The sequence below is a fragment of the Acromyrmex echinatior genome, chromosome 2, assembly GCF_024713525.1.
Source record: "Acromyrmex echinatior isolate Ae372 chromosome 2, ASM2471352v2, whole genome shotgun sequence".
Lineage (NCBI taxonomy): Eukaryota > Metazoa > Arthropoda > Insecta > Hymenoptera > Formicidae > Acromyrmex > Acromyrmex echinatior.
The window spans coordinates 16,411,551-16,424,274 of record NC_141853.1 but is presented as its reverse complement, the minus strand read 5'-3'; the positions used below and the strand labels follow the sequence as shown (position 1 = coordinate 16,424,274).

Here is a 12,724-nt window from a genome sequence, read left to right as displayed (position 1 = left end):
AGAGAGAGAGAGAGAAAGAGGAAGAACGTCATCAAAGCTTACAAAGCTCAAAAGTTCAATATACACGACTTCAGCATGCTACGACGCGTTTAAATTACCAGGTCGAGTGGCTTTTTGATTAATTTTTTTTTCCTTACATCCTTGTGCCGTAAAACGAGTCCGTCATCCGCGTTTTTCTCTTTCTCTCGGTGGTATACTGTACTACAGAAAAATCGTATCTGCAAAGGTAGATCTCTCAGATCTCCCGATGAAAGATAGATAATCCTAGATTTCGCTCCAACGTTCTCAAGTTTGTATTACTCTCAATTTTTTTTTAGATTAAACATGCTGTATAAATATAAACACATTTGATTTTATTTATGATACGCATAAAAATTCAATTTTACATATTCTCTGTTATTGTTGTCCCGTTTTAGAAACATATTCTTCTCGTGTTAAGTCATGAAAAACTCGAATAATAAATTCTTTTAATAAATTGAGACTCGGCCCTCTTCTGAAAGGGTTAATAGCGAGTGGTCCATTCGCAAGGTTTGCGGTTTGGACGGACAAACTGAGTAACGGAGGACATAAAGGCTTGTGAAGCGCAGTCTGACCAATCCTATCGCGAAATGGTAGTGACCACAAGGAGTATGTTACGCGACCATTCGAATATTCGTTTAGAGGCTGGAATCGTACCGGTCGACATATTCACGATTTTAACAGCTTTGGTTCTTTGTCGCGCGACACTCTGCGGTGGGTTGAACAGGTTGTAAATAAAAATTCACTGGAAAAAATCTGCAAGTTACGGTTACATGATATTGAACGGATATATGTTATTGACAATAATATGATCTTTTATATTTTAGTAATGCAATATGTATTGATTGATAATTGATTAAATTTTATTGGAATTGTTGAATTTTATTCTATATACATCTAAATTATGAAAAAAATTAGATAATTTTTAATTATCCGTATTTTTAAAATAACTAAAATTGCCTGAATTTCTTTGAAGTGTATTTGACATTTAATGTAACAAAGGTACACACCATATATCCTGCTGTTTTTTTTTATATTATTTAATTCCTTTGTTTACTATGAATTCTTTTTGGTATATATTGAACACTTCTCGTTACTGCGATATAATATTTATCTCAGCTGGTTATTTAATTAATGGGTTCAGTAAAATGATTAAAATCACCCGCAAACTATCCACGTGGACATGATCCGTTGTGTGTTGTCCCTTTTAAGTGCAGCCCTTGTATCGACGACAAAGTGCATACGTCGCATACGTTAGCTAATCGATATTTTAATATTGTCACACGCCATTCCGGATTAAAGGCCTTTATGTGTGTTTGTTGTGTGCATGTATGTGTATATCATGACGTCATTGAGCGGCAGATGTCCTGTCCAAAAAGATTTCCGAGAGTGCGACACAATGTCCTTTACACGATTAAAATTCGCTCGTATGCATAAAACCGGGCATAACACTTACGGTACGATCGCAAACAATCCCTTTCAACTTGTGTACAAAATGTTCGAGCATTAATATGGCCAAAAAGATATAATCTCATAATTTCAGAGTCGTTCAAAATTCATAATAGTCGTTTGATTCAATTTAAAGTGTTTCGTTTACTAAAATTTAAATATATATATATATATTTTTTTTTAAATAAGTAAATATATGTATTTTATTATTTAACAAAATTTGCTTATATTTCTATTTACATATCGAGCATTTTAATGAACAGTTATTTTATCATAACTAATTGATTATTGCATGAAAATTACTCAGCCTTTTATTTATTTTAAATTTTGCAAAAAATAATTTACATTTGTATTTCAAGGAGGCAAACTTAAAAAACTTACAGAAACGTAATATATTTTAAGAAAAATTGGTAGAAGAGAGTTCATGTTAAGTCTTCCGTAAAAGGGTTGAAAGGAAATATTCATAGGATGACCGGGACTCGAATCGTTGTTAAACAATGGCGTTCCGAACGATTTGCCCGTAAACGTCGCATAGGCCAATTTGACGGGCAATTTCTGGAGAAAATCGGTCGGTCACTATCATTGGAGGATACCATCTCATGTACAGACATATTGTTCATTTGATTCCGGTGTCCCTTCTGAGCACGAATTCTATTTCGATCCACAGAGAAAAAGATTTCTTTGAATTTAATAAATTTTATTGTATTCAAATAAATTTATTATTTGGAATATGATCCAAACAAATCAATGTTTGAATCAATAAGTATGATTGTTAAAATTTAAAATAATGTATATCTTCGTCTTAAATACATTATTTATTTGAACAGACAATGTCTATCTTCGGCATTCGCGTGATCAACTGTATGGTACAAACACAATTGATATAGCACATAGCATTGCTCGTTTAATCTTGTTGTTAGACATATAAACCGTTGTTTCCATAATTCCGGTCGAAAAATGTAATGATTGTTCTAAAAAAAGTAATTATTTGCATGGAACAATCTCTATCAATATAATTTATCATTTTCAAATAAATAATTTGTTTCATTATAACTAAATAATATATTATTTGATTGAAAGATATTACTTTAAATAATGTTATTTCAACGATAGAGGTTTCTCGAATGAAATAACATAATTTTTATTCAAATAAATAATGTTTCGTACAAGCATGTTGTTTCAATGAAACAAATTTTAGTCAAATAAATAGGAATATTAAATCCAACCTTTTCCCTGTGCCTTTAAACTTCTCTACACGAGTATACGTCTTGAAAAATATTGAAGTTATATGTAAATTGTATTTTAATACGCAGATATTCTCTCTCTCTCTGTCTCTCTCCCTCTCGTCGATCAATAATTTTATTCTACTATTTACTTTTATACGTGTTCTTTAAAGGGCAACCCCTATAATAATATTAAATTGAAGAGGATTGGTAATTATTGTAACTTTTACTTTCTAAGTAATACAAGATAATTACATCTACCTTTATTTTTCACACGAGTAAAGTTTGTTTAAAAAAAAATGTGTGACTACTCACTGATCTATTATATGATAGTACGTCAAGACGATTGTGCAACATATATCTGTTAATCTATTATAATTCTGTACTTATACCGATAAAAAAATCTCCGCGAGCGATAAAGCACACCCGAATTACAACCAGCTAGCCAGCCATTTCCTATAGATATGGTCATGAAATCTGGAGAAATAATCCTAACAGATGGCTACCCGCGAGGTTTGCATATGAAAAGCGCTGGGTCGTGAATCAATACACCTTTATTATGCTCAAGCACTTGCTTATCTCTCTTCCCGTCGGCATCTTCCTTCCCCGGGGAAGTCGGCAATATTTTCGACTTCTAGGGAAAAAAAAAAGAACCGCCTGGCCGTTCAGGAAAAGGAGGGAAAGTAGCGTGGTGAATGCTCGAAGCGTGAAACAATACACCGAATTTTCGCGCTTCACCACTCGGGTCTGTTTCAGGATGACTCGACTGTCCTGTCCTCTCTCTCTTTTATGATTTTCTTCCTCTCTTTGCCTCACATATGTTTTAATTTCTGTCCGGAGCCGAAACTTTGAGCCAATTTGTATTTCATGGTTTTTTTCTGTCGAAGAATCAAGCTGAAGATGACTCGAGAAAATTTTAAAATTTGAAAAGTTTTACTCATTTCGAACTACAAGTCTTTTCCTTGACATGTATATGCAATTTCTGTTATTTTTTCATGTTCCCATTTATTTAAACCGAGAATTATATAGCTAATAATGTAAACAAAGTTTGGAAAAGAAAAGGTTATTTAAAAAATGTCACGATTTTTCATAAAATTTTGTCTAGATTCTTGTAAATTTAATTTTTTCAGAATTTTATTTTTATTAATTTATCAAAATATTTAATATATTCAATATTACCAACTTACAAATATTACCTATCTAAAAAATATATAAATAAATAACATCATATGTAAGCATAACAAACGTTTTTCAAGAAAAAATTGAATTGAGAGTTGGAATCTCAATTAAAAAGTAACAGTCTTTTTTGTGAAACTTCTACAAAAGTACAGTTTAACTGTACAATTTTTCTTTTAGAACAGAAAGTTGAAGTATTAAAGTTGAAGTTGCCAGAAATATACGATTATACAATTAAAACATTCATATTTTTTATATAAGCTTTTCTTTTCGAACAAAGTTCTTAGTAATTCAGGAAATCATCAAGGATATCTTGCCTATTCATTTGCGATCTTTGTGCCTTGTTCCTCTGCGACTTTCTCCACGTCTTTCTGTCAATCGAAAAATCACGCGCGTCAATGAGATGAGATTGCAACGAGCATCTCTCAGTCTATGCTTGCTACGACGCGTAAACGCTGCAAGCGTAATCCTGGTGAAAGGTCAGCAAGGCGAGGAAGAAAAGTCTCTCTCGCCCACTGTCAGGCTCGTTATTCTATTTAGCACCTTGTTATATACAACGAAATGTGTTCTATTGTGTATTGTCGCGCGATAAAGTATCATTTACCCGTTGACGGCGCGCGCGACGAATTATTCCTAATTTTATTTAAGATTCATTGTCTTCGCATCCTGCTCATCGGACTCTCAGAAGACATGCCATTTCTACGAACTGTTCTGAGTAATTTCATGTTAATGTACAATTATAATCGTACGAAAAAGTGTAGAAATAAAATTCCGAAATCACCGAAGATATATTTACATCATTCGTGTAATATCAGTTAGATTATTATATATTTGAACTAAATTAGTGGATATTATTATTTATTAGTAAAAAGAACAACTTTTTGTCACAATGATTACCGAAATAATGTTTCTAATTATAATATACAAAAAATATGCCTCAGTCTGGCGACCTTTCGGCTTTAAAACGATCTTGAAGCTTTATTTCTAACAAAGATCTTTCCGTATCTCGAACGGCCATTTAATTAGGACCACTTTATTTTGCTCCAACCTTTTGTCTCCGGCTGACTTTCCCTCCCGTCCAAGTACTACGAGACAGTGAGGTACAATGGGGAGGAGAGGACGAGTCCCGAACTTTTTAATCTCTTACAAGAGGAAGTATACCCCTGCCCACTACAACGCGCTCGTATTTATCTCTCGTCTAAGAAGTTTCTTCTTGAATAATGTCGCGTGCGTATTTATTTGTCTGTGCGAGACGCTAACATTCTCAAATTCGACAAGTCTTTGATTTTATTAAATTAATGGAGAAAGAAATTCGTGGTAGTGCGAGAAAAAGTTTCGTAGCCAAAATGTTCCTTTAATATTGAGATGAAGAACTATTTTATTCTGTAAAAAAATTCTACTTGCATTAAACAATTGTTTCTATTCGGAGATGTTCACGTATTGAAAAAATATTTTATCTAAAACAAAATTTTGGAAAAAGGCAACATTAAATTAAAAAATAATGCATTGTACGGGCGTGAAAATACTTTTGTAAAAATGATTAATTGATATTTTAAGCAATTTCGTACTGTTTCTTAAAGCTGTTGTAAATTTAAATCTTCCTCCTCAATCCCCGACGTCCGGCATTATGATTCGAGAGAATATGCTGCCTGGGTAATGTTCCACGGTGCTTTTACTCGCAAAGTGAGGGTCGCCCTTAAGCACATGGTGCGTGCATTCTCGGCCTTTCTCTCCCTTTTTCAACAATCCTCTCTCATTCCCGCCGCCAAGGCGACGTCGAATTAATAAAATCCCACAGATTCGCGCGACGGGCATCTACTGTGCTAGGCGGGGTGTGAAAAATGGCTGAAAATCTGATATTCCGGATTAAAAACATTGAAATTCAAAACCCGTCCCTCCCGCATCATAAGCTTCCGCGCGCGCCATAAGAAAGGAGGGTCGAGAAGTCGTTAAGGGTCAGTTTCAGCCGCATGCCGTGGTAACCGACCCCCGTTGGCCCACAACGATCCTCTCTCTCCATGCTCTCTCCGAGAACCACCGTTCTACGAGGATATTATTTTTAAGCCCCCGCAACTCGCCAGCCCGAACCGCAATTTGACACAGACGCGCCGTTTGAATTCTGAATTCAATTCGGCCGGGTCCGATCTCTGTCCCGATTTCGCGAAATTAAGGGTGGTTCGAAAATTGATAGCGTAGCTCCGAAGCATGTACGACGCGCACATGTTATGTGTGTACGTGCAAGTTTTACGAGCTGCCGTCACATGCTCGCGAAATTACCGTGAAGCTTCAAATCCTATCATCAGATTATTACGATATATTTAGAGCCTTATAATCATCTTATCCGTGGCTATAACCCGTCGAATTATATTAGCTTCGTCAACGCTCTTTCGTTTTATCATTAAAAAATAAACTTCAATTTTTTAAATAACCGTATTACGTATCGAGAACGTTCAAGAGGAAGAATTACGAGAATTTTTATATTTTATCTTACACATCAACACATGAAATTTTCTGTGTGAAGATTTTTAAAAATATTAAAAGATAATACATATTGTATTATTAAACATTGATTATAAAAAGAACATTTGCGAAAACACATGAAAGAATCGAATTTATAATTATACATAAATGATGAATCTATTAAAACTTCAACGTTTCCGTAAATTTTGTAGAATTTATTTAAATTTTCCGAATGCTAAAACAAAATTCTTCTTCTCTCTTTCAAGACAATGGATTGTAAGCCTTAATACCACGACGTCGATATATCTGTTTCAGAACCAAGATGGTTACAGTGCTCGCAGTGTTCTCGACGGCTGTGCTCAGCATGGGAGCTCCTTCAGCATGTACAGAGCATGCACGGTGCCCGCCTCTACTGCTCCTCCTCCTCGTCGACGAACTCGTCGTCGAACACTCCGGCGCCTAGTCCACCGACGCCTACGCCGACGCACGCGCATCATTTAAGTCCGCCAAATCATCTAAACTTAAGCGGCAAGTCCACTGGAAGTTCCTCGGCAGCGAACTCTTCCGGCGGTACGAATACAAGTGGCAGTAGTGGTGGCCGACAGCAGCTTCAGACCTCGTCCTTAGTGGGCGATCCTCTTCATAGTTTTTTGAGGCTACCCCAACACTTGGAACGAAGTTTTCCGCCTATGTTCAGGCCCGACTTCCTCACCTTGAATCCCCTAGCGGGATACAGAGGTCTTCAGGAATTGCAGACCGCCACGCGGAATCTGCAAAACCTGGGCGATCCGCTTCGCGGTATGGATGGTTTAAATCTGGGGGATCCACTGGTACGTAGCTCATTGGATTCCCTAAATAATGCCCGGAACCTGGCAAACCTGGCTGAACTCTCGCACGGCCGTGGCCTCGGAGGCCAAGCACACCCACCACCACTTGAAGCGAACCTGGATTTTTACTCAGCGCGCCTAAGGAGCCTCGCTAATCCGTCCTTAGGCGCGGCTCCACCTACACCTAGCGGTAATCCCACGACGAATCCCCCTCCTCCACCGGTACCACCAGTATCGTCAGTTCCTGTCGCCAGCAGTGTTCAACAACAGCAGCAACAACAGCAACAACAGTCGCAGCAGCAACAATCTCAGCCCCATTCACAGTCAGTGGAACCGCCTAGTCCAGCCTCAGCCAACCCCGCAAATTTAACCCACAGCAGTCACCAAAAAGAGAACTCGCCGCCTTGTTACAGTCAAAGCCCTGTGGGTCATCATAACAATAATAATTCAACCGACAGCGAGAAGACTAGCCCACCAGTAGCCTCTACGCCAATTATTACTGATTCTTCGTCGGAGACAGTGTACACATGCGAAATCTGTGACAAAAAGTTTCGCTTCCAATCAAACTTGATCGTTCATCGTCGCAGTCATCGAGACAAAGAAAGGCAATACCAGCAACAAGAAAGCACGCAAGATAGTCAGAGTACGCCAACGAGATGCGAAGTGTGCGAGATTGAAGTAGCAAGCTTCACCGAATTGAGGAAACACATGAGGAAGGAACATCAGGATCACTTGAACTCGGCCGCTAGTCCGCAAGGCAGTGTTGAAACGGTGCCTGACGATGGGTCCAGCTGCGATGAAAATATGGACCTGGACGAGATGGACGAGAACGAGCAGAAGAACGAGCGGGAGGATGCAGAGGAAAATACACCAGAGGATCTAAGCACTACACAAGGTCAGAACGGCGAGGAGAGCGTAGGTCGAGTGGAGAAACCGGCTAGCTTGGTGGGCGATCTCATGGAGAAATTTGGTCTGAGTAACATCGCTCAATACTCAGAAGCTTATCGACAAGCATTACAAGAAAATCATCGTAGCGGTTTCCTCAAAACTGAATCACCGTGCAACCTCACTAATACGCTCAACAATAACAAGGAGAAGGAAAGTGCTCTCTCGCCCACAAATTTTAATTCCTCAACAACGCCGAATATTTTTTCTGGCCAGGGATTTCCTAGGTCCTCAGGACCAGATTTCGGAGGTCTTTGGCTACCTAGTCCGCACTACCTGGAGAATAATGAATTTCGTAAAGCGAGCAAAGCAACGACGTCCAGTTTAGCACTCCAGGGCTTGCCAAGTCCGCTGCTGAAGAAGGAGCGTAGCGGCCGAAACGATACTTGCGAGTATTGCGGCAAAGTTTTCAAGAACTGCTCAAATCTAACGGTGCATAGGCGGTCACATACCGGCGAGAAGCCGTACAAGTGCGAGCTCTGTTCATACGCATGCGCCCAGAGCTCGAAACTGACCAGGCACATGAAGACTCATGGCCGACACGGCAAGGACACGTACAAATGTCGTTTCTGTGAAATGCCATTTTCGGTGCCGAGCACGTTGGAAAAACACATGAGGAAATGCGTAGTGGTAGTGCAACAGGGTCCCAAGTTGGACATTCCGTATCCAGTAATCAAGGACGAAGACTCTTCGCTTAGTAGCAAGGATACTTGATCCTGGAACGGAAGCCTACCGCCAATCCCGCCGCTGTGGCCGCATAGGCCGCCTTATCCGGTATACTGAAGATGAAGGATCTTCTTCTTCAGGGACCTCGAGAGAGGAAGAGATGAACAATTCTGTGGGTCCCGCAAGACTGGATTTTATCGAGACGGCGCGACCTCAGAAGGATCTCTTGACGCGAAATGTCCGAGGTCACCTCTCGGGATTAGGAGGGGTGGTAGGTCGATGATCTCGAGAATCTTTGACCGAACCTGGCCTGGAAATGGCTGGTCGAGTCAACAAGTTGTAAAAAAATTATCGAGAACTGAAAGATCTAGCGTAGCTGGAGTTTCGATTAAGTTCGAAGAAGAAAGAATCTTCACACGCGATCGCGAAGATTGGATGCAATCGTGAAGGCGATGTATAGGTGATGCGAAAAGGCAACAGATAAAAAAAAAGAAGGTACTCAACAAGAAACTCTACTCCGCATTTTAACTCACTAGAAAACGAACGAATGGTTACCAATTTGCGAGTCTCAGCACACACAGCTATTTAAATTACATATATCTCTATAAATATAGTTTATAAACTACGGAAAAAGACACTATAAATATAAAGCTCCATATATATATATATATATATATACATACAGATAAAAAAGTGAATAAATATACATATATATATAAATATATAAATATATAAAAAGAAATGCAAATACAAAGAATATAAATATTATAAATAAGATAACGAACAATAGTTCGTAAATTTATTATCGCATTTGAAGATTATTTATTTAATAATAGATATATATATATATATACATATTGTATAACGTAATATATATATAAATATTATGAAAATCTGCACTGGCCGTGTATTATATAGGGACAAATTGGAATGCAGTCTTTTTGTACATTACACGACGTCGCTTCGTAAGAACGCGTCAATGGAACCGACGCGTCTTTTTAAAATGCATCGATTTCCTTAGCACATGAAGAGAACTGGCAACTTCGATGATTATGTATGTACATATTTAAAAACATCGATATTTGAACCACTGTTTTATATATATATATATATATACATACATATATCAATATGTAATAGGATAATTGAGAATATTTGATTTAAGTAATATATGATGAAAAGAGAAGCTAGTATCTATAAATTCTAGCTCGATCCTATGTACAATGTAATTATATCTATTATCGGCGACTTTATTACCTTTATTATTAATATTATTATTGCACTTATTATATTGTCTTTATTATTATTAACATTATTATTGTTTTGTAACATGATTATTATTGTCATTATTACTATTATTGCTATTATTATTATTACCATTATATTATTACATTTGTCACTATTATCATTACGGTTGCAGTAAGTTTAAGCGCCGCTTTCATTATTTTATTCCGATATTAAATTATTATCGCAGATGTTTTTAAAGGTTAAGGAAATGCCAAAGTTGTTTAGGTTTATAGCCGCTGATTTTGCATCGCGCGACGTGCCCATTGAGGTAGAGGAATTGTTTAATCAGAAAAATTGTAGAAACTGCATTTCTCACTAAAGACTGTCTTGATACTGATCATAATCTAAACTGATAAATTAATCGATCCTACGGACAATCTTGGAAAAAAATACTCCAATCGGTTGAAGAATTCCTGCTTCGATGATCACCTCGCAGCTACATCAAGAATATCATCAGCGTGCTTTGTTCGTTGATTATATTTATTGTCGCCACGGTGTCGAACCGTGCTCGGCTTTCGCGGGATCGATACTAAATATTGATCCAGCGAAAATCGTCCCGCGGCCTGACCGAGGCGCAATCAGAATCGAATTTCCGTTTTCTCTCGTCCTCGTCCAAGACTGAGGCTTTCGGGCGACGCGACGATTGTTCTACAAGTTTTTGCGTTCCGTTTTAAGTAGCGAAATAATTTTTCTTTCTACCCTTTCTTTTCTTTTTCTCAACGACGCCCCGTCGACATAAACGTTTTCGAAGAGAACTGTTCCTAAAGAGAGATATATATATATATATACATATATATATAAATATACGTAGGCAATAAGGTAAAAACGAAAATAATTTCGCGATACGTGAGAGAGACGACGAAAGAATGCGAGTATCGATGTGATTGCGTGTCTTTATGTGATTTCATTGTGCGTGTTACCTTCTCGTTCCGGGGATGAATGTTGCGCGTGTGCGTGAGGTCGATGGTGAGAACGCGAGAAAGAGCATAAAGGCGATTTAAAAAAACTCATATCAGATAGTTCTCTCGGTGTTAGACGTGTACGGCCCTAGATAAAAAAAAAATCTCTCGTTATCTAGTTAAAAGTTTGTTAGATTGATTCCTGAAATACGTACATGCCAGGCTCCGCGTTTATACAATATACTGTAAATAATGGCACTGCCCGTAGCGATGATTCGGAAGCAGAAAGAGAGCCGCATCGTCGAAAAGTTATTTAATGATCATAATAAAAAAAAATGATAAGTTTACGACAATTTTTTTTTCTTTTTTTGTGCAACGACGTGTTTTGTCGTTCACAATGATCGTGAACGGAAATTGGATCTAAAACGATCGAGCGAGATATGGGGATGATAATCCCCTTCGAAAATTCGCGGAATGAATGGAGAGAGAAAGAGAGCGAGAGAGAAAGAGAGAGAGAAAGAGAGAGAGAGAAATTTTTGATCGAGCACCGTGTGTGTAATCGATGAAATAAAAATTCTGCGGCACGTCACCATACACGAATACGCGTACTTTGATTTCGGAAAATTCTTCCTCCTTCTCTACTTCCTTTTTTTTTTTTATTCACGTTTATCCCACATAGGACCAAATTCCCTGCCTCATCAAAACAAAGGAGTGACATGTGTCAACTGCAAATCTCGCGGCGGGCGATCGGACCGGCGGGATGCGACGAGGACAATAATGAATTTAGACGACACGGAAGAATATCCTTATGCTAGTGAGATACACGGTAAACGCTGTAGTCGTGATAAATCGTAATGCGAGTCCGATATGGAGATTGCTACTGACAATTTCTGCTTCGTTCGCACCAGTCGCGAAACGGTGTTTAATGTGTAATCTAAAATATGATATTCCATAAACTCCTCATTATCTCGATTATTGATAATTGATGTATTGATAATAAATTAATCTGACTGTCCCGTCGTATCCTCCGGTTGGTTTCTAACGTTTCTACAGGGTAAATCACATAAAATGCTAAAAGATAATCCCAGAATGAACATCAGGAGTATAGTCGAGCAAAGTATCTAGGCAGTCGATATAATTTAAAGCTACGAAGTATTTCCTATAATTATAATAAGAGAGAGCGAACGGAAGAATTTTTTTCCATAGAGTCGATTACGGGAAAAAGAGATGCAAAAGGGAACGATAATATTGTAGCAGGGAAATTGGATTTTTAGGAAATCTTCTGATCCAGGGTAAATAATCCGAAGCTCGGTTTCTAGGGACAGAATATGTGACCGGGTTAAACCTGGAATTGAACACTTTTAACCGAGAATCGACATTAAGGCAATATGAAGAATAAAAAAAAAAGCCCAGGCATCTCCGAGTAAACTCCGGCCGAGGCTTGCGACAAACGTTGGCCGAGCTTTACCTCGCAGGGGTCCCTAATTGTAAACATAGCAGATACGGTGTATGTCTTGTGCGATTCAAATAAACGACATTGTTTTTAAATAACCTATACTATTTGAGTTGCTTTCATTCTTTCATTCTTCCTCTTGCCTATCTATCCTTTCAGTCTTGATGCCAATTGTGTAACGAATTAATCCTTATAGATATTGCTTAAAGATGCTTAAAGCTTCTTTGTAAGTATATATACTCTATGTCTACTATAATACGTATGTTTCAAATTTTTTAATAAAACAATAATTTATGGACATTTTGTGCTTTTTAACTTTTC

General features: G+C 37.8%; 1 protein-coding gene across 1 annotated transcript in view; it reads left to right on the top strand.

Annotated features, from left to right (window-relative positions):
• Positions 1-12,505, top strand: part of Cph (BCL11 transcription factor chronophage) — a 39,002-nt gene extending 26,497 nt beyond the window's left edge. The window contains exon 3 of the mRNA XM_011065433.2: positions 6,642-12,505. Within this exon, the coding sequence (XP_011063735.1) occupies positions 6,642-8,812 (2,171 nt within the window). The 3' untranslated portion in view covers positions 8,813-12,505. The remainder of the gene's footprint in view (positions 1-6,641) is intronic.
• The last annotated feature ends 219 nt before the right edge of the window (positions 12,506-12,724 follow it).